The 22327-nt window shown below is 48.3% G+C and overlaps 1 protein-coding gene across 2 annotated transcripts in view; it reads right to left on the minus strand.

Moving 5' to 3' along the window:
• The window catches only part of SNX19 (sorting nexin 19), a 32691-nt gene extending 23858 nt beyond the window's left edge, over window positions 1–8833 (minus strand). For both annotated transcript variants that reach the window (XM_019954871.2, XM_019954872.2), the window contains exons 1-5: window positions 6670–8833; window positions 4479–4617; window positions 3112–3212; window positions 2890–3009; window positions 855–985 (exon numbers count right to left, since the gene is read on the minus strand). In XM_019954871.2, coding sequence (XP_019810430.2) covers window positions 855–985; window positions 2890–3009; window positions 3112–3212; window positions 4479–4617; window positions 6670–8343 — 2165 coding nt within the window. In that variant the 5' untranslated portion in view covers window positions 8344–8833. The remainder of the gene's footprint in view (window positions 1–854; window positions 986–2889; window positions 3010–3111; window positions 3213–4478; window positions 4618–6669) is intronic.
• Window positions 8834–22327: the final 13494 nt, after the last annotated feature.

Here is a 22327-nt window from a genome sequence, read left to right on the forward strand (position 1 = left end):
TGCACTCGTTAAAAATTTGTTGCAAGTTAAATAGACAAGTGCCACAGACCAAGGTTGCCCTTGCTCTTCACACCTTTTTGCACATCCACTATTCCCCTTGTGTTCCAGATAAAACCAGAAAGGGAATCACAAGGCCTAACCTCAATGTTTCAAGAAATAGGGTTCTTATAAGCACAGGCAACATGGTTACCCTTCAAAATATGGGCCCAGTGAGGGGGGAAAAAAAAAGCTAAGAATTGTGAGGGTTCTTGCCAGCCCATAAGACATGAACACAGAGAAAAAGACAGTGAGACGCACACATAAACATTCTCCAACCCCCTCCCTCCCACCAGCACTGTCTCTCTCTCTGTAATGGCCCAGATACATACAGCAATCGTCCGAGAAGGTAAGTGTGGTGCCCTTCCTCCCCACCTGCTGGCTGTGAGAGCCGCCAGTGCAGGCTGGAGCAGCAGCAATAACCACTGACCCCCTGACGGGGTCCCTTCTATCCCATTCCTGTTTACTGCTAGTGTACCCGACTCCTGAGCCAGAAACCATGACAAACAGAGATCAATGATAAGCCTTAATTCTTAAAAGAAATGTTTCAATTTCCCAAGGGGGAAAAAAAAAAAAGAACATCCATATGCTAGAGTTTTCCTTCTAGTCAAAATTCCCTGGTCAGTTTGGGCCCTGGCTTCCCAGGGCAAGACCAACATGAAGCCAGGCTACCTCTGCAGGACCTTGGGCTTGGTACGCAGTCTGACTGCATAAAAACAGGCACAGATGACCCCTCCCCTCTATTCTAGGACCTAAGAGCAGGGATGGGCCTTGACTGAAAACTGGGGATGCCCTGAGAATTGGGAAGGGTATCTTACTTGGAAGCCTTCTTGCCTTCTGTCTGGGGCTTATTTTCTGTCTCGGCCTCACTCAGCTCCTCTGTAGGGCTCTGGGGCTCAGAGCGAGGGAACGCGGTCTTCAACGTGTCCACGATAGCACTCACCACCATCTGCAGGGGTCATAGACGGCGGGTTAGACAGGCACCACCGAGCAGCAGCAACTGTCTCAAGGTGCTTTCTGCATCCTGGACGAGCAGCCAGCTGACCTGTCTAGCAGAGCCCTATCCATCCACATGGTCAGATACCAGCTAATGACTCAATGGCAACTCTCTCCCCTTTCCTGCACAGCCATGAAAATCTTCTTCCTCACAGAGTTAAGACAGACGATGGGTTCCATGGGAAAAGAAGCCAAAACAACATGACAAATAAAAATATGGGAGTTCTGCAGGCTGGTGAAATGCTTTTCACTTTCAATTTCTTTCTTTTCATACAGAAGAATGATTTTTAGTTTTCAAATTGGTAATACTTTCACCAAGATGTGACAAACAGGAAGTGATACACGTAAGAATATACAAAGAAAAGGAAGAGTGAAAAAGATTATCAAAATAAGGAATAGTCTAAAAACATTTATGATATAAAAATGTGCAGAGCAATTCACTGTAAAAAACAACAACAACAAAAACTGGTTTTACAGTTAGTTCAAACAATTCCTCTTCTTTAACTACAGAAAGAATGGCAAAAACCACTCAGGTTAAAGTTAAGGATCTGGAATTCATACAAACTTCTCTATTTATACGGATGAAATAAAACAATCTTTGCTGAAGAGTAAGAGCTATCCCTATTTCTCAGAATGCGAAAATAACATACAGATTTCTGCTAAAGAGAACAAACAAATGAAACCCTAAAATATCAACGAGATGGAAGGAAACATTGACTTTTCCTTTAGTAACTCTCGCTATTAATCAACACTGCTGCTGGCTTTGTCTTATCCTGTGTTAGTCCTCCTTGGGGAGCACAGCTGGCACAGCCAAGGCAAGACTGACACGGTCAAGGAGGACCACAGTAGAGACCAGGGGACAGCAACTCAGGGAAAGAGCATAGTGAACTGCATGGATGTGGAGAACGTGGCTGAGAAAATACAGTTCCCTCTCCAGATTCACAGAATGGTAGTCTGCCGGGAGAGTCCGTATGTGCTCACTCTTATGTCATGAGCAATGAGTACAGCGCGTGGCTTTGAGTGGGCACCCAGGGGGGCAGGTGTTGAAAAAAATCAGTGAAGGTTAAAAAAAAAAAAATCAGTGAAAGAACACATCAGCATGGGTGAGCAAACCTGCAAGGAACTCCACGGTTTCACAGCATTTATCCCTTCCTAGTTTGCAGTCTTCTCCTCATAGCAGTGAATGTCTCCGAACATCCCTCACTTGAAGTCCCACTTTATCATTTTATCCCCTAAAGTCTAGATTGGAAGAGGGAGACCCCCTCTTCTGCCAAAGAGTCAGCGCTTTCTAACCTCTTACAACACATGCATTTTTGATCAGGACAAACCTCAGACTTCTGTCCTGGAGACGTGAGAATCAGTGAGAAACCACTGCTCACAGGCTCCAGCGTGGTGCTCAAATGTTCTGCTACTGTCTCCAAAGGCTCCAAGATACCATCTGGAACCTTGTTCTCCAGCAGAGAATCACTACACAAATCTAAATCCAGCTCGGTGTCCTGCCTAAGGGCTCCATCCTGAGTGACCAACGCTGGGAATGACCTTCATCACCAGAAGAGGCCTTCCTGCTCCCACCTGTCCATGGAGATGTGGACCGACCCTTGTACCCTTCCCCTAAAATCACAGCGTCATGATACCACCAGGAGACCTGTGCACGCTTACAGCGTCAGGAGCACTGACACTCGCTGTCATTCAGCAATGATGGCCTCAGCCGTACTGGTAACAGGTCTTGAAAACCCCAGTCCATCTTCCACTTACTCCTCTGTGCTGCTCTCCCTTCCCCCGGCTCCCCTGCCTTTCAAACATGCCCCCCCCTTCCCTGCAAGAAACTAAGGCTGAGCAACCCAGTCCCGCTCATACCTTGTCTATTCTGGAGACCACAAACGGCTTCTTGACAAAGGCAATACGAGCATCTGTGTTGAGAGCAAGGAACTCCTGCATCTCCTCACTGTTCGCGATCTCAGGAATGTAACAGAGTTGCTGAAAAGACACAAGAAGGACTTCAGAGAGAAACTCCAGTCCCCAGGTCTCCCACCTTGGCCTGGGTGTCTGGTGGCTACAGTGACAGCAGAGGATGCTGACCTTTAGAAACGATTCCAAGAGGCTCTTGCGGGCTTCCACCCTGTCACTGTCCATGTTTCCAAATGGAAGATCTGGAAAGAGCTTTTTAGGGCCCTTCACATCTTTAAAAAAAAAAGTTAATTGATTAACATTTACTAAGAACTATTCCATTTATTACCCATCACATATATAAGACACAGAAATGCCAAATGTATTTCCTGGGGATTTTTCTCCTCACCTGCAAACTGAGCTGAGAAGTGACCTGAGGTTGGGGTGGGAGCTGGGTACCAAGGCCTGGGCCTCATCCCTTCAGAGTCCCTCCCCTGGGGCCTTCCCTCCACAGGAGTTTATTTCAGGAGTTAGAGATATAACCCAAGGACATAATACAGACGGCCTACTTTCATTATTCATGATAATATTAAGGTATAAGAGGTCACTAGAGTAGGATGTAGCCCTGAAGTCTAACTGCCCAACTTTAAATTTGGCTCCAATCTCTGCTGTAATAATGGCCTCAGGCAACCTGCTTAATCTTTGCTTTTTTCTGTAGAATGAGGGTAATGATTGTATCTATCTTGTAGACTTTTATGAGAACTAAATGAGCTTAGTAGAGAACTGGGCATATATTTTCAGTATTAACTATTGCTATTAAGAAAGAAAACCTATAACTGAAATCCACGATTTATGCCACAACTTATTAAAAATGTTTATTTGAGTGATCATGGGCTTCCCTGGTTGCTGAGCTGGTAAATAATCCACCTGCAATGCGGGAGACCTGGGTTTGATCCCTGGGTTGGGAAGATCCCCTGGAGGAGGACACGGTTACCCACTCTAGTATTCTGGCCTGGAGAATTCCATGGACTGTATAGTCAGGGTCAGACATGACTGAGCAACTTTCACTTTCACTTGGCATTTTCTTAAAAAACAGAGTAGCTGCTCAACAGCTTTTATGGTATGAATTAAATTTTATGTCTTCTTATTGTTCCTGTGCCTTATGAGAACCAAACGGCACACCAAGAAGCCTTTTGTTAAAGGAAAGGCAGCAAGGATTTCTGGGTAACAGTTTAATATTTAACAGCAACCAGTCTATGAACCTGTTTAACTCCTCAGAGGCACAGGTGGAAATACGGAAGTTTCTTTTTTAAGCTTAAACTAGATGGGGCCCCAGAACAAAGCATTCAGAGGCAAAGCAGTACCCCAGAAAGCATGTCATGAGTGCTGCCCAGCACCAAAACCCCAAACACCTAAAAGCAAACAGAGGGAGCACGGGACCCTCAAGGCCGCATTCTCCCTTTCCACCCTCTTCACAGACAACAGGCCTCCAGCCTTTCAGATCAGGGTGGCTGGATGCGAAAGGCAAGCAGGCATTCCGGGGCTGGGGAACTCCTGACTTTTGATGAACTTTCGGAGATCCGATTTCTCCTCCAGACGGGTCTGCAGGTTCAGGAACTCGCGGTAGCGGCGGTTCACGGTGTGGTAGGCCACCTGCTGCAGGCCGCCGCTGCTCTCGCCGTCGAGGGCCGTCTCATACTGTCGAGAGAACGTCTGTTGGCTGCACCAGTTCACTGGCACACAGTAAGCGCAGAGCAGGGTCAAGGGAGCACGCTGCTCCTGTTCTGTCCCTAGCCTCTCAGGCCCCACTGCCGCCCTAAGCTCTAACGAACAGCTCAAATCCCAGGGGGGCTGCTGTATGCAATGCGATGCCTTTCCCAACAGAGGCGGCCCAGGCGGTGGGAAACGAAGTTCCACTGCCTTTCACTCCTTCCATTTCAAAGTTCTCCCTGCAAACCCTGTTTACTCATAACCACTTTCAAATCCCAAAGACAGAGGATAAAACAGAAGGTATGACACTGATAATGATACCGGCTCTCTTACCCCTAAATTATGAGGCTGGATGTTATAGGGAGATAACCATCTTGTCATTATCCTCAAACCAGTGATTATCTATATTACTTGAGGGAAGAACAAATAATCGAAAACAGCTGAGGAACAACAATCATTTGTTTGCCTGGACTACACTAAAGGAACATGTGTTTTTGTTCTGCTTGGGGCTGATTAATTATTATTCTTGGACCAACAGTGAACCTTTCTTTCCAAGGACAGATCATCTGTCTGTATGATGAGAAGACATGTGAAGACTGGAGATGTTTTATGGGGTCACAGTCGGCTGTCTTCATATGTGAGGAGGGCTGGCATGTGGGAAAAGACAGCAGTGCTGAATGTTCCCCCAGAGAGAACACCCCGAATGGCATGAAAGCTGCAACTTCAAACCTACAGAGGGAGACTGTGTAAGATACAAAGAATGCTGTGGGAGAACGATACACATGCTTGTTCTCATCAGGAGTAGGTCAGTGTTCCTGTCTGGTTAAGGTATTCTGTGGGCAAGCAATGCAAGAGTGGTGAGACTGAGGCTGGTGTCGAAAGCTTGTCCAGAGGCAGACAGAGGTGTTCATTATGAGTTGGAATGAGCAAAGCAGTCCCTCAGGCCAGTACTGAGAAGGAAAGGCCTAGATAAGAGATGCATGTGGAATTCAGGTGAGGGCTCTCGCATCCGGAGCCCCTGGGAGCTAGGATGCTCTCTGTGGCTATTCTGCTCCGTGAGGGACACTATATGATACGTCTCCAAACTTGGCTAGGCCTCAGAATCTCTTGGGCTGCAGAACCTGCTGTCAGAATATGGATTCTGACAGGTGCTAATGGATTCTGAATGAGAATTTCCCAAGAATGGGTCCCAGGATTACTTATTTTTTAAAAATACAACTTTCTGGGAAACTTGGAGGTAGCCTATATCAAAACCCGATAGCTCGGCTGGTAAAGAATCCGCCTGCAATGCAAGAAACCCCAGTTCCATCCTGGGGCAGAAAGATCCGCTGGAAAGGACAGGCTACCCATTCCAGTATTCTTGGGCTTCCTTTGTGGCTCAGCTGGTAAAGAATCTGCCTGCAACGTGGGAGACCTGGGTTCAATCCCTGGGTTGGGAAGATCCCCTGGAGAAGGGAAAGGCTACCCACTCCGGTATTCTGGCCTGGAGAATTCCATGGGCTGTATAGTGTATGGAGTCACAAAGAGTCGGACACAACTGAGAGACTTTCACTCTATCAAAATCAGCTTTAGGGAGCTGCTGCTTGAATCAAACCAGCCACCTGATACAAGAACCCCCTTCTTACCGCTTCTGCCAAGCAGTTCCTACTACCACACTTAAACACCTCCAGGGAGAGGGACTCGCCACCTTTTGAGGTATATATAGGTAAACAACCTTCCTTTCTAAAACAAAGTATAAAGGATATTAGTACTTAAAAAAGAAATTAGCAAGGAAGAAGTCTGGAAAGGATTTCTGGGCTGTATCCACTGGAAAAATATGATTCCCAGCACAGTGACAGCCCTGAGATTCTAGGACGGTCTGTGAGTGTCATGGAAGCCTACTCTGCTTCACTCATGAGCTTCAGACCCTCCATATGGTTACTGGTTGAATTAACCAGAGCAAACTAAGTAAGAGCAGACTTCCTCCTTCCAAACACTGGCTTCACTGACTGCTTTCCAAATCCATTCCCAGACCAGAGTGGTGACCGTGCACTGTGTTACCTTCACCGTGTAGAGCGTGTATGGGTGGAAACCGGTGCCACTGTGCTCTCGAGCAGTAATGGTGCCAGTGATGCGAAGGTTCTGGATGACCACGGGGCCGTCTGGACTTCCCAGGGACTCGAAGTTGAAGGTGGCTGAGCTGAGGGGTCCAGGTGGAGAGGAGGAGAGCAGGACCTGTGGCAGACTGGAGTCCAGGGAGCTCCCACCATTGGTGAGATCCTTCTCTAAACACGAGGGGCGTGGGGGGCATATCCTCTCTGGACTGGGCAGCAAAGTTGTGAGACAGGCGTCATTTCCCTGCTCTCCCTCCTTGTCCGCTGTGTCAATCTGGATCTCTGGGCAGGAATTCAGCATGGAGGCAAGCAGGCCCGGCTCTGTTTCTGTTCCTGGACCCTCCTCAGCTTCTGCTCCTTCTATTCCTTCGGGTCCCTTGCCATCCTTAGGCTCCAGAGGCTGGGAGCCCCCGAGGGCACACAGGGCATCCTGAATACTGGCAGAGAGGAAGGGGCCTGGGGTCATGAGCATGATGGTTTCTTTGCTCAGTTCAGACAACGGGGACTCCAGCTCTGCATCTTCAGACAAGAACAGAGGCTGCAGGAAATGAGAAGAGCTGTTTTCGACTTTTCTCTCCTCCAGCACTCCCCCTAGATCTCCCTCCAGCGCTTCATGGCCTTCTTCAATGTCTGGGGAGGGGTGTGAAGGCCCGTCTGGTTCACTACAGCTTAGGAGCACTGGGGCTGCTGCTGGAGAAGGGGCTTCTGCGAGACCCTGGACCTCAACAATCAGCGGCAGAGATGTGGGCACTGAGGGCTGTTCCAGGGCACTGGCTGGGCAGAGTGGATTAGCCACTCCTGCTGGGTTAGTTCTGGCCTTGGAGAAGATGCCCACGAGTACAAGGTGGATCCAGTCCGGATCCGAGAGCTTGCTGATCAGTGGTAAGATGACATTGCAAGTGATGAGTTCCACCACTATGTGCCTGCCAGTCCGGGTCTCCAAGTGCGGCTTTGGCACTAGTCCTTGAAGCAACACATTCACGATGCCACGTGTGTAGGTGACCTCAGCGCTGGGGCTCTGCACTGCAGGGTGTGGAGCGCTGGCCCGGCAGTAAGCCTCCCAGAGCTGGGAGGGCTCCCCTGGGCCACTCTGTTTCCCTGCGGCCTCCTTCGCCTGAATATAGCTCTGCAGGTGACAACCGCAGAGAGTCAGAACCCTCTGGGCAAGAGCATGGCTGTCCACCCTGGCCATCCTCCTCCGGAGCTCCTGGACCAGCCCTCGCATGGCTGCCTCCATCTCCTCCTCGAAGGCTGGCTCCTGGCTCACCGTGCGGTACCAGGACGACACGAAGTCCCGCATGATCATCCGGATGGTGCGGTCGATCTCCTGCTCCAGCTGCCTCTCAGCCTCCGGGTTTGGGGGGCAGACGGCCATTGGGATGAAGCGCTCCAGGTGCAGCCGCCCTGAAGCCCCCACGATGGCGTCAGAGCCCAGCCATCCTCCCAGCACCAGCAGCAACGCAGACAGAAGGCACAGAAGCCACACGTTGACCAGGAGGTGGATGACCAGGAGCCAGCCGAGTACGGCCCCCAGGGCCACTAGCTTCCGGCTACTCAGCAGGTGACTGACGCCGGGCCCGGCCGGGCGCTCCGGCGCCAGGATCTCCGTCTCTGTCTTCATGGCGGGCGGGCGAGGGCTCCCGGGACCAGAGCCTCCCTCCCTCACGTCAAAGCCAGGGATGGGGGCGCCGAATGTGGCGCGGACACAAGAGCCGGGTGCCGGTCAGGCCTGGGCCGGGTCGCGGGCCCTGACGTCCTACAGGCAAGGCCGGGCGACAGGGCCAGCTCGGAGGCTCGCCGCAGCCCCGTCCGGCCGGGACGCTGCCCTCGAGGAAGACCCTGCGTCCTTCATGGTGCGGGGTCGGCGACCTGCGGCTTCAGAGACCCGGCAGGGCCGTGGGCCCACCGAATATTTAGTGAGTCCACCATCGAGGTGCCCGCAACCGGCTCGCGCACCGCCCGCCTGAGCCTCGGCTCCAGTGAAAGCGGTGGTGTCTCCTTCGCCGCCTCGGAGGGGCCCTCGCCTTGCTGGGGAAGCTGGGCACCTAACCTCCGCAACCCTGCTGCTATTAAGGCTGCCGGCCGGCCTGGCGCCGGCGACTACTTCCGGGTCGACGTCAGTCGGAGCGGGGCGCGCGGGGAGAGCGCCGTGCGATCCGTTCCCCGGCTCTGCTCGGCGCTGCACGGCGCCGCCTGGTGGTGAGGAGGAGCGGTGACTGCACAGCGCGAACAGGTATGGGCCCTGAGATCTTGCCGACCACTAGCTCGCCAAACAGGTGCCTAGCGGTGCGGATCTGGGAGCAGTCTTGCAGGTAATGCCCCTCCGAGACTCGGTGCGAGCTGCAGTGTTTAAATGAACTCTGCAAACACCTTCTACCGTTTAGGCAAACTCAGTAATCCAGTTTGTTTTAATTTCAAATGGGCATTTTTTTCGATGGCCTGATACACTTTAACATTCACCCCACATTCCAAAACGCCCCTCTCTCATTCCCAGTGCTCAGCTAACCAAACTTGAGCTCAGGAATTGCAGAATACAAGGCATAAAACATTAATACAGAGATAGATGTATTCCTAAAATTTCATAATTTCTTCTTCTTCTAAGTCGCTTCAGTCGTGTCCGACTCTGCCCGACCCCATAGACGGCAGCCCACCAGGCTTCCCCGTCCCTGGGATTCTCCAGGTAAGAAAACTGGAGTGGGTTGCCATTTCCTTCTCCAGTGCATGAAAGTGAAAAGTGAAAGTGAAGTCACTCAGTCGTGTCCAACTCAGCGACCCCATGAACCGCAGCCTACCAGGATCCTCTGTCCATGGGATTTTCCAGGCAAGAGTACTGGAGTGGGGTGCCATAATACTATATAACAAAATCATTTTTGTGCTTTGGGTTATTCGTCAGTAGCTTTACCCCGAGCAATCAAATCGTTTGATTATCTTTGTTCAGTCCCTGTGATAGGTGGTGTGGAGGAATAGAAGTGGTGAAGGGTCCTCAAAAACCTTGCAGATAACTGGGGAGATGAGTTCTTGGGTCCCAAGTGAATATTTAATGACACAATTCAGTATGGGATATGGTGAAATGCAAATTATTATATGCATGAAGGTTGCAAATTATTATACTGTGGTTTGTAGCAGTGAAGGGGAACCTCACAGAGAAGGGATCCTTTCTGCTGCCTCTTCAAGGGTGTTGTTCAGTCCTGAATTGTTATTCAGCAACTGAACAACAGTCCTGTCCAATTCTCTGCGACCCCATAGACTGCAGCACCCCAGGCTTCCCTGTCCTTCACCATCTCCCAGAGCTTGCTCAAACTCCTGTCCATTGAGTCGGTGATGCTATGCAACCATCTCGTCCTCTGTCATCCCCTTCTCCTCCTGCCTTCAATCTTGTCCAGCATCAAGGTCTTTTCTAATGAGTCAGCTCTTCGTATCAGGTGACCAAAGTATTGAAGCTTCAGTTTCAGCATTAGTTCTTCCAATGAATATTCAGGACTGATTTCCTTTAGGATTGACTAGTTTGATCTCCCGGAGAAGGCAATGGCACCCCACTCCAGTACTCTTGCCTGGAAAATCCCATGGATGGAGGAGCCTGGTAGGCTGCAGTCCATGGGGTCGCTGAGGGTCGGACATGACTGAGCGACTTCACTTTCACTTTTCACTTTCATGCATTGGAGAAGGAAATGGCAACCCACTCCAGTGTTCTTGCCTGGAGAGTCCCAGGGACGGGGGAGCCTGGTAGGCTGCCATCCATGGGGTCACACAGAGTCGGACACAACTGAAGTGACTTAGCAGCAGTAGCAGCAGCAGTTTGACCTCCTTTCAGGCCAAGGGACTCTCAAGAGTCTTCTCCAATACCACAGTTCAAAAGCATCAATTCTTCAGCACTCAGCCTTCTTTATGGTCCAGCTCTCACATCCATACATGAGTACTGGAAAAACCATCTTTGACTAGATGGACCTTTGTCAGCAATGTCTCTGTTTTTTAATATGTCTAGGTTTGTCATGGCTTTTCTTCTAAAGAGCAAGCGTCTTTTAATTTAATGGCAGCAGTCACCATCTGCAATGATTTTGGAACCCAAGAAAATAAAATCTGTCATCGTTTCCCCATCTGTTTGCTATGAATTGATGGGACCAGATGCCATGATCTTAGTTTTTTGAATGTTGAGTTTTAAGCCAGCTTTTCCTCTCTCCTCTTTCACCTTCATCAAGAAGCTTAGTTCCTCTTCACTTTCTGCCATAAGGGTGGTGTCATCTGCATGTCTGAGGTTATTGATATTTCTCCTGGCAATCTTGATTCCAGCTTGTGATTCATCCAGCCCGGCGTTTCACACGATGTACTCTGCATAGGGCTTCCCAGGTGGTGCTGGTGGTAAAGACCCGCCTGCCAATGGAAGAGATGCAGGAGACGCAGGCTCAATCCTCTGGGTCAGGAAGATCCCCTGGAGAAGGGCGTGGCAACCCATTCCAGTCTTCTTGCCTGGAGAATCCCGTGAACAGAGAAGCCTGGCAGGCTCCAGTCCATAGTACCGAAGCCCTTAGGACACACACACATGATGAGTACTCTTTCTCACCTGTACCTGAAAAATACATATACCTGAAAATACATATGAAGAAAAATCATGTAATAATTTTCTCTCTCCGTCTAACTTTACCTCTTGATTTATCTATGTCCCTGCAGTTGACATTATTTGTTTAAAGTCAGAGTCATATTTCGTTGTATGAATGTATTACTTTTTCTTTATCCATTCACCTGTCCATGTACATTTGCTTATTTCCATATCGGGGCTATTTTGTCAATTGCTGTGGTGCATAATTGTGTGCATGAGTTTTCCAAAATCTGATTTTCTCCACATGCGCTCCCAGAAGTTGGACTGCCAGATCATATGGTTCATCTGTTTCAACCATTAAAATGCACAGCTAGATATGTCCTCACTAGCAACAATCACCAATAAAATTTCACCAGCACTATATAAGAGTCTTTTTTCTTCACCCCACTGTAGCATTTTTGTCTCTAGACTTTTTTGAGAGTGGTCTTTGGACTTCTCTATGGTGATAGATTGTCATTTTGATTGTCTTGTGTCTAATTATTCACCTAATTGAGAACCTTTTCTCAATTGAAAGAGAAGAGGTTCTCAAAAGAACCTTTTCTTACACTTTCTTAAAAAAAAAATTATAGATTGTATTTACCTCATGCTATTTTCTTCTGATAGTTTGACCTACTTTGCATTTTCATTCTTTATCTCTGGAGATTTCATGAGAGCGAGTGTCATGAGGAGCCCAGCAATTTTTGTGACTATTAAGTACTAGAAGGAAAACCTTAAAAGTTGCTGTTGTGGGGAACTGCCACAGGACTGCAGGACACCCTCATGCCCAAAGGTGGCGACCCTGCCAAGGAAACTTTATAACAGTTTTAATTTGGGTCTGTACAATATTCTGGCACATACTTGAACCAACACCCCAAAACTTTAAGGATGCTGTCTGCCTACCGACAGCATAGATGGGTTCCATCTTCTCCAGCCCCTGTTACCCTGGTATAACATATCAAACCTCAAAAACTCTTATCTGTTGCTATGAATATCATTTTTATTTTAGCTCAGTTTAAACAGAGAGGCAAAAACATCAGGGGGACTATTTTTTCAGGTTTCTTCAGGGAGAAAAATGAAACTTAGAAGACAAAGTGTGTGCAGTTAATGGGCTCCATGAGTCACTAATTGTTTGCAGGAATTTTTTCTCAAGTGTGACCTTTCATACATATAATAAGAAATACAGAATTAGAAGAAACTAATTAGAAATGATGGCTTGTTTCTACCTAGAAAATCTGAATACAAAGGAACCAACGGGAACCACAAAGATCAGGGTGCCAAGGTTTTAAGAATAGTTTAGGTTCACAAATAATAATATGCTTGTAATCTCAACAATACATTTTTCTCTGATAAAGAACATACTTTTCCAGAAGTCTTCCAGTGTGGTAGTCTCCTGCTGTTAAGGCTTGGATGCTGGAATCGGGCCACTTCCTGTCTGTCTTTACAGGACACTGGGCTGCACTCTAAGAAATTCCTGGCTCTCCCCTGGATCCTGACCATCACGTGGCTACAGAAATGGTAACATTTTTGTTTTGCCAGTTGAAATGCTTAATGACACAGATTCCTTCAGTTTCCTTATGTGGGTGAAGTGTGGAGCCCAGCAATGATTTCTTATTCAAGAAACCCACATACTAGTCCACACGAGGGTGAGCCTCTTCCAACAGTGAGACACCCTGCCTGTGTGTGACCTGCGCCTCTGGGGAGAGCAGCTTTAAGATGGTCTAAGCCTGACCAAGGTCTGTCTACATGAGACATTTAGACCTCTCCAAGTCCTGTCTACACTGACGATGTTTACACGTGACCATGTGCTTCTACAATGAGAACATTTAGACCTGACCCTGTTCGGTCTACACTAGGACTAGAGACCTGGGTAGGACCTGGCCTGCCTCTGTCCTGGAAAACTCCGCGCCTGCGTCTGAATGTCAGCGCTCAGATGTCTGGGGTCTGGAGCTGAGGTGGCTTCTCTGGGCAACGTGCTCTTCTCTGAGGGAGTTCCATGGCCCTCCCGGGGTCGGGGCTGCAGTGGGCTCTGAGTCTCTCTACCTGCCAGGTTCCCCCGCCCTGGGGCATGGAGGGTCCTCAGGTGGGCTACCTGGTAATCATTCCAATTTTCCAGCACATTTGGGTTGAGTAGGGAGGCAGGTTCACCTGCTGAGCTGATTCCAGGGATGGGGCAAGAAGTCAACGGGCAGCAGGTGAGTTGCCACTGTGATCTCCTTCCGGTCGACTCTCCTCAGAAGAGAACAGGGCTGCCCCCTGTCCTTCAGCCCAGCTCTCCTGTTTCCTCATCATCTCAGCAGGACAGGAAAGACAGAGCCTGCCAGAACCAAGGTAGTGAGTGTGTTCAACTCTAGCACGAGCTTTCAAACCAGCAAAAGATCACACAGAACCAAGTGAAGACAGGAGGGGCCTGACTTCTCAGGGACCACTGTGGGGAGAGGAGAGGACCCTTCACTTCTTTCTTGGGTCCCAGGAGGCCCCAGGGGCCTGGCTGGTTTACACACTGGGGGCCCGCTGACCACAGCCATGGTGTCCTGACTGAGGGGACGTGTGACCCCAGGTGGGGGGTCTGGGGACTGTGTGAGTCTCACCCCCTCTGCATGGTCAGGATCGTGTGTGGGGAGACCCCACACACAAAGCTAAGAAAGAGGGAAGAGCACGTGAGAGCTTCACTTGTGTTTAGGAATGAATACTTTAGTGTATTCACTTTACACAGGCCTGTACCTGTTTGCCTCTTTACCCCTGCGAGATTCCCCCTCCCTGGGGCTCCTGGGGACTCCTCAGATGGGCTACCTGGTAATTATTCCAGCATGAGCATGGGGAGAAGGGGGGCAGGCATCTGGTGGATTGACTGCAGGGCATGTGGATCAGGCAAAAAGCCAGTGGAATCAGGTGAGGTTGCTGCCGTGACCTCCTTCAGGTCGACCGTCTACTCAGCAGAGACCAGACCTGCCCCTCGTCTTCCAGCCCTGCGTCTGGTGTGTTTTCTCAGCTCCTCAGCGGGACAAGAAAGGACCGAGCCTGCCAGAACCAAGGTAGTGCACTCAACATGATCATGACAGCCACAGAAACAGTTAATATCACAGAACCAAAGGGAAAGGGGAGGACTTCTGTGGGACAATGTGGGGAGAGGAGACCGACCCTACCCTTCTTTCTACCGTTCCAGGAGGTTACGGGAACCCCCTCGTTTCTGCCTTAGGGGTCCAACCAGCAGAGACCTGGTGTTTTAACCAAGGGTCGAGGGGCCCCAGGTGCAGGGACTGGGGAGGAGGTGTCGCCTTGGAGACTGAGGACGTGTGTCCCCGGTTCAGTCCTGGGGATTGTGTGGGTTCACCCCACCCGTACGGGTCAGGATCCTGTACCTGGAGACCCCCCATCTGCTCTTTACCTGCAGTGTGAATTGTCCCCTCTGAGATTCCCATCCTCTGAATTGAGGGTGTTGCCCTGATTTACCTGTGATACTTTTTCTTCTCTTCATCTTGTTGCATTCACATGAGGTCAGGCAGCTTCGCATGGGTCATATTAATATCACAGCACATCACAGATCCAATTCATAGGGGTCACCACAGTCTGGTTTCCCCTAGACCGAGCCCAGGTAATTTAATTTATAATTGAATTGTTATTTTATATTGGAGTAAAGTTTGATTTCTGATGTTTAGTTTTAGGTGTACATGAATTTGATTCAGTTATACATAGACATATATCTGTTCTTCTGTTTTTTCATGTAGGTTATTACAGTTTGTTCAGGAGAGTTCCCTGTTCTATCCAGTAGGTCCTTTTTCATTATTGACTTGATATATGCAGATGGTGACTACAGCCATGAAATTAAAAGACGCTTACTCCTTGGAAGGAAAGTTATGACCAACCTAGATAGCATATTCAAAAGCAGAGACGTTACTTTGCCAACAAAGGTCCATCTAGTCAAGGCTATGGTTTTTCCTGTGGTCATGTATGGATGTGAGAGTTGGACTGTGAAGAAGACTGAGTGCCGAAGAATTGATGCTTTTGAAGTGTGGTGTTGGAGAAGACTCTTGAGAGTCCCTTGGACTGCAAGGAGATCCAACCAGTCCATTCTGAAGGAGATCAACCCTGGGATTTCTTTGGAGGGAATGATGCTGAAGCTGAAACTCCAGTACTTTGGCCACGTCATGCGAAGAGTTGACTCATTGGAAAAAGACTCTGATGCTGGGAGGGATTGGGGGCAGGAGAAGGGGACAACAGAGGATGAGACGGCTGGATGGCATCACTGACTCAATGGACGTGAGTCTGAGTGAACTCCGGGAGTTGGTGATGGACAGGAAGGCCTGGCGTGCTGCGATTCATGGGGACGTAAAGAGTCGGACCTGACTGAACTGAACTGAACTGAGTATGTATATTTTAATCCCAAACTCTTAATTCATCCCTCCCTTCAAGCTCTCTTTTGATGATATAATCATAATCTGGTTTTCTCAGGCTGTGAGTCTGTTTCTGTTGCACATTCGTTCATTGGTGTGAATTTACAGATTCCACCTCTACGTGATATCTTAGGGTATTGTCTGTTTCTCTCTGACTTACCTCGCATAGAGTAATTTCTCGGTTCATCCACGCTGCTGTCAGTATGATTATCTGTTCTCTGGCTGAGTAGTATTCCAGGGTATAATGTACCACCTAGTCTTCATTTTCTGTCAGTGGACATTTCAGTGGACTCTGTGTCTTGACTATTGTAAATAGTGCTGTCCTGAAAATCAAGATGCATGTGTCACTTTGAAAGGTGATTTTCCTCTGGACCTAAGCAAAGGAATGGGATTGCAGGATCATATGATACCTCTGTGTTTAGCGTTTTGAGGAATCTCCATGCTGTTTTCCACAGTGGCTTCACCATTTGCGTTCCCACCACGGTTGTAGGAGGATTCCACTTTCTGTACATCCTATGCGGTATTTATTCTTTGTAGATCTTTTTGATGATGGCCATTGTGAGGTGATACCAATTGTAGTTTTGATTGGCATTGACTTAATAATTATTGATGGGGGAGTATCTTTTCATGTGCTTTTAATATTTTATGCCTTGTGAGTACAATTTGCCTCTTGAAACTGGCTTCCTGAAGCGTGGCCCTGTTTGGAATTCTTTTCTGATGATTTATCCCAGGACATTTCTTGAGGGCAGGTGTCATTTAAAACCCCGTTGGACTTGTGACCATTAGGAGCCCTTCAGCATCTGTTTAATGGCTTCCCTGCTGGCTCAATGGTAAAGAATCTGCCTGCAATGCAGGAGAGTAGCAGGAGATACGGGTTCAACCGCTGGGTCGGGAGGATCCCCTGGAGTAGGAAATGGTAACCCACTCCAATAGGCTTGCCTGGGAAATCCCATGGACAGAGGAGCCTGAGCGGCTATAGTCCATGGGGTTGCAAGAGTCAGACAGGACTGAGTGACTAAACAACAGCAGCAGCTCCTGTTCTAAGGTGTATAAGGTGTTCATAAGGTGTATTATTGTTCTGAACCAGCTATTTACTCCCTGCACACCCTCCACATTTCTGTTTTGGTAACTGTAAGTTTCTTTTTCTAAGTCTGTGAAGCTGTTTCTCCTTTGTAAAGAAGTTCATTTGTATGCATTTTTCGATTACACCTAGAAGTGATATCATATGACACGTGTCTGTCCCTGTCTTCCTTACTTCACTTGGAATGATCATCTCAAGCTTCTTCCCTGAAGCTGGACTTGGCAGTATTTCCTGCTTCTTTGTGGTTGAGAAATATTGCATTGTGTACATGTATCCTATCATATATCCATTCAGCTGTGATTTCTAGTTAGCTTGCTTCCCAGCCTTGTCTATTGTACAACTTGTGGGGCTGAGATTTCTGGGGTTCCTGTGTCTTTTAAATTTTTTATTTTCTCCAGGTTTATGCCCAGGCGTGGGATTGCTGAGTCCTAAAGTATTTCTATGGTATTTTTTAAATGAACCTCCACACTGTTCTCCCTGCTGGATGTTCATATGTGGATTGTGCCCAACAGTTCAGGAGGGTTCCCTTGTCTCCATACCCTCTCCAGCATTTATTCTTTCTTAAATAATTTTATTTATTCATTTGTCTTTGGTTGCACTGGGGCTTGGTTGCTGAGTGCAGACTTTCTCTATCTGCGGCAAGCAGAGGCTGCTCTCTAGTTTCACTGCACAGGCTTCTCACTGTGGTGGCTTCTGGTTGCAGAACACAGGCTCTCGAGTGCCAGGCTTCAGTAGTTCTGGCACAAGGACTCAGTGGTTGTGGTTCAAGGGCTTGGTTGTCCCACAGATGTGGAATCTTCCCAGACCAGGGACTGAAATTGTGACTCTTGCATTTGCAGACAGATTCTTAACCACTGCACCACCAGGGAAGTCCTAGCATTTATTCTTAAAGATGTTTTGAGATGGCCATTCCGACCAATGTGAGTGATTGCCTCATTGGACTCATTTGATTTGCGTCTTTCTAACACTTAGTGATGCTGAGCATCTTTTCACATGCCTAAGTGCAATCTGCAGGCCTTCCTCAGAGAAATATCCATTTCAATCTTTGGTCCATTTTGTTCTTGGGTTGTATTTATTTTTGCTATTGAGTTGCACGAGCTGGCTGTATGTTTTAGAGATGAATCCCTTGTGGGTATCTTCCTTTGCAAATCTTTCTTCCTATTCTGAAGATTGTCTCTCTTGTTTAGAGTTTCCTTTGGAATGCAAATAGTTTTGTGGTTAAAGAGGTCCCATTTTCTGATTTGTGGTTTATTTTCATTATCCTAGGAGGCAGATCCTCAACAAACTTGCTACATTTTATGTCAAATTGGGTCCTGTTTATATTTTTCTCAAGAGTTCCATAATACCCATCATTACATCTCGATATTTATAATTTGAAGTTTATTTTGTGCATGGTGTTAGGACGCTTTCTAGTTTCGTTTTCATGGTTGAAGGAACCCTCCCAGTGTCCTCCACAGTGGCTGTTACCAACGTTCATCCCAAACATCCGTGGAGGATGGTTCCCTTGTCTGCACACCCTCTCCAGCACTTACTATTTGTAGCTGTTCAGTCGCTCAGTCATGTCCGACTCTTTGCGATCCCATGGACTGCAGCACGCCAGGCTCCCCTGTCCTTCACCATCTCCCAGAGCTTGCTCAAACTCATGTCCATTGAGTTGGTGATGCCATCCAACCATCTCATCCTCTGTTGTCCCCTCCTGCCTTCAGTCTTTCCCAGCATCAGGGTCTTTTCAAATGAGTCAGTTCTTCGCATCAGGTGGGCAAAGTATTGGAGTTTCAGCTTCAGCATCAGTCCTTCCAATGAATAGTCAGGACTGATTTCCTTTAGGATGGACTGGTTGGATGTCCTTGAAGTTCAAGGCACTCTCGGGAGTCTTCTCCAACACCAAAGTTCAAAAGCGTCAATTCTCTGGCGCTCAGCTTTCTTTATAGTCCAACTCTCACATCCATACATGACTACTGGAAAAGAGCAGGCCCACAGGCCTTGTGAATTGAAAGGTGTCCCTCAGCCCAGGTGATCAAGCTGTAGTTACAGGAAATGTCCACACGGCGACAGCACGTCTTCATTCTCAAGTCTGGGCCTCCCGCCAAATAGAGCCTTAAGGAGAGTCAGCTTCCTGGGCTGGCAATTCTAGTGGAATGGGCCTGAGCAACACTCCAGGGCTTGTGTGTCACTACTTCTTCTCCCTAAAGTTTCTTCCCTCCTCTCCAGACTCATTCCAGCCTGGGCCACAACCCCTGCTGAGGTGCCTAGGAGGCTGCACTCTCAGGATGGAGACTTGGAATTGGGGACCCCATCACCAGGACCCCTGGCGACTAGGTGAGCGTTCCAAGGTCCTCAAAGGCAGAGGGTGTGCCCCCATCCTTTGGGTGCACGAGGGCGTGTGGTCCAGACTGAGCCAACCAGACAGTGCAGGTGTACTCGGGCTCTAAATTAAGGGCCCCCTCTGCGGTGCCACGCCCCCATCCCAGTCATGGGAACCAAGCCTGCTCAGGTTCCAGGGAAGGGTAGCAGCCCAAGCCAGGGAGGCTGGAAGGAAAGAAATAGATATTGCTGTTATTTCTTTTCATTTTCTTGAATCTCATGCCAGTCCTATGTTTGAGTAGAGTTGATCTGCAGTTTGAGCTTGTCTTCAGTGTACAGATGCTTGATTCAGTTGTGACATATACATGCAGCACAGCTCTTCTTTTTTGGGTTCTTATTCCACAGAGGTGATTGTAGAGGTAGAGAAAAATTCCCTGTGCTGAACATCAGATCCTTGTGCAGTATCTATCAGAGATACCAATTTTGTGAGAATGTCAAAGGAAGGAAAGAGGAAATCCTTGTGGATTATTATAGACAGACTTCTGTGTATAGGCTGGAGTAAGGGCTTTCTGTGTATTTGTTGGTTCCAATCTCCTAATTCATCCTGACCCAGTACTGTTTTTTGTTTTCTTTAATTCCTTGCTTGGGTTAATTGAATTGGTGATGGACGGGAGGCCTGGCTTGCTGCAGTCCATGGGGTCGCAAAGAGTTGGACACAACTGAGCGACTGAACTGAACTGGGTTAATTCTCCTCAGAGGATCCTTTTGTGTTGTAAATTAGTTCTCTTTTTCTCTCTCTTTCTTTTTATTCTGCCTCAAAGGTTCATCATCTGCGGTTTTGTGCATCTGGCTGATTTCGCTTAGGGTATGAACCTCCAAGGTCCACCCTTCTGGGGACCAGTGGCATAATTTCATCATTTCAGTGGTGCTTTTTCGTGGCTGCGTGTGTACACACACACACACACACACACACACACACACACGTGTACATATACAGCGCATCTTGTGTAAGCTCTCAGCTGTCGGTGGCAATTCTATGGTTCTGTGTCTTGGCTACTCTAAGTAGTGCTACAGTGAATGCTGGGGTGCCTTTGTCTTTTTGAAGACTGGTTTCCTTGGGCTAAAGGCCCAGGTGTGAGAATGTCAGATCCTAGCTCTGGTCACTTGAGAGTTGTTCCCCCCTGGCCCCAGCATTCAGAGTGTCCTTTCGAGTGACTCTTGCCAATGTCCATTTCCACCGACTGTGTAGGGGGTTCCCACCCCTCCCAGCTCTCTCCTACATGTATTGCTAGTAGACGTTTGGTAATGGCCATTCTGAGCAGTATGGTTTGACCTTGGTTGTCATGTTTCTATTTTCCTGTACTATTTAAGGATGCTGAGCTTCTTGTCCCATGGCCATTTGGTGTTATTGTTTTTTTCTTTTTCATTAAAGGGTACGAGGACAATTTACCTGTTGCAGATGGCTTCTTGAACGTTGGCTGTGTTTGGCGTTTGTGTTTGAAATACCAGCCCCGGGGTGTTTCCTGCGGGCAGTTGTCATTAAGAGCCCCCCAGGACTTGTGAGTCGGAGGTGTGAGTCAGCACTGGTAGTCAAGTTATAGTTCCAGGAAATGTGCACAGCGTGACAATCCTTCTTCAGGCCCACCTCTCATTCCCGGGGCTGTGAGATCCTTGGGGGAGATTGGATTGCCAAGCTGTGAATTTGAGTGGAATGTGCCTGAGGAAACACTCAAGGGTTTGTGTCTCACTGCTTCTTCCCCCTGAAGCTTCACCACCACCCGCTCCGGGCCGCTCCCAACCTGAACCACAAGCCGTGCTGAGCGGGCCTAGGAGGCTGCACTCTCAGGAAGGAGGCTTGACATGGGAACCCTAGCAGCAGGTGACCTAGAGGCTAGGTGAATTTTACCAAGGGCCTGGAGGTCAGAGGGCTGGGTACACTGGGGACTTTGTTCCCAGCCAAGCAAACCAGACAGGACAGGTTGAAGAGGAGGCTCGCTTACGGGCGCCTGTTCCACTTTGTCTGCCGCATCCTGTGCAGCCACGGGACCCGAGCCTGCTCGGGCTCCAGGGACGGGTTAGCAGCCCAAGTCAGGGAGACTGGAGGGAACAAAATAGGTGTTCCTTTTCTTTTACTTTTCTTGAATCTCCAATTTTGTGCTTGTCAGCATCCAGTCGCCTGATTCCATTATGACATGTCCATACAGCATCTCTCTTCTTTGGGGGGATTCTTTGCCATAGAGGTTATTGCAGAAGGCTGAACCGTGTTCACCATGAACATGCTGAAACTCATGTCCTGGGATGCAACCCCGCTGAGTTGCCTAGGAGGCCGCCCTCTCAGGGTGGAGACTTGAACTGGGGACCCCATCAGCAGGACCCCTGGCAACGAGGTGTGTTTCCTGAAGTCCTCAAAGTCAAAGGGTGTGCCCCCATCCTTTGGTCGCACGAGGGAATGTGGTCACAGACCGAGCCAGCCGGACGGTGCAGGTGTGCTAGGGCTCTAACCTAAGGGCCCCCTTCCCAGTATCACGACCACACCCCTGGTGGGGGCTTCCCTGGTAGCTCAGATGTTAATGAACCTGTCTGTAATGTAGGATACCAGGGTTCAATATGTTGGTTGGGAAGAACCCCTGGAGAAGGGAATGGCTACTTAATCCATTATTCATGCCTAGAGAATTCCATGGAGAGAGGAGCCTGGCAGACTGCAGTCCTCAGAGTTGCAAAGAGTCTAACAAACACTTCTACTTTCAGATTTCTAGCATCATGACCAAACACAGTCCAGCCATGGGAACAAAGCCTCCTCAGGCTCCAGGGACGGGTTAGCAGCCCAAGTCAGGGAGGTCACAGGGAATGAAATAGATATTTCTTGTATTTCTTTTTATTTTCTCTCATTTAGATGCTATGCTAGATACAGTTGATTTGCAGTTTTGTACTTTTCGTCAGTATACGGCTGCTTGAATCAGTTATGACATATACACACAGGATATCTTTCCTTTTTGGAATCTTTTTCCATACAGCTTATTGCAGAAGGTCATGAAAAGTTCCCCGTGCTGAACATCAGAATCTTCTGCAGTATCTATCAGAGATACAGATTTTATGTGAATGTGGAAGGAAGGAGGAAATGAGATTATTCTTGTGGATTATCCATACATATATAGATCTTGGTGTATATGTTGGAGTGATGGATTTGTTTGTATATGTTAGTCCCAACCTCCTGCATATCATACTGGCCTTTTACTTTTTTTTTTATATATATAAT

The sequence above is a fragment of the Bos indicus genome, chromosome 29, assembly GCF_029378745.1.
Source record: "Bos indicus isolate NIAB-ARS_2022 breed Sahiwal x Tharparkar chromosome 29, NIAB-ARS_B.indTharparkar_mat_pri_1.0, whole genome shotgun sequence".
Taxonomy (NCBI): Eukaryota; Metazoa; Chordata; class Mammalia; order Artiodactyla; family Bovidae; genus Bos; species Bos indicus.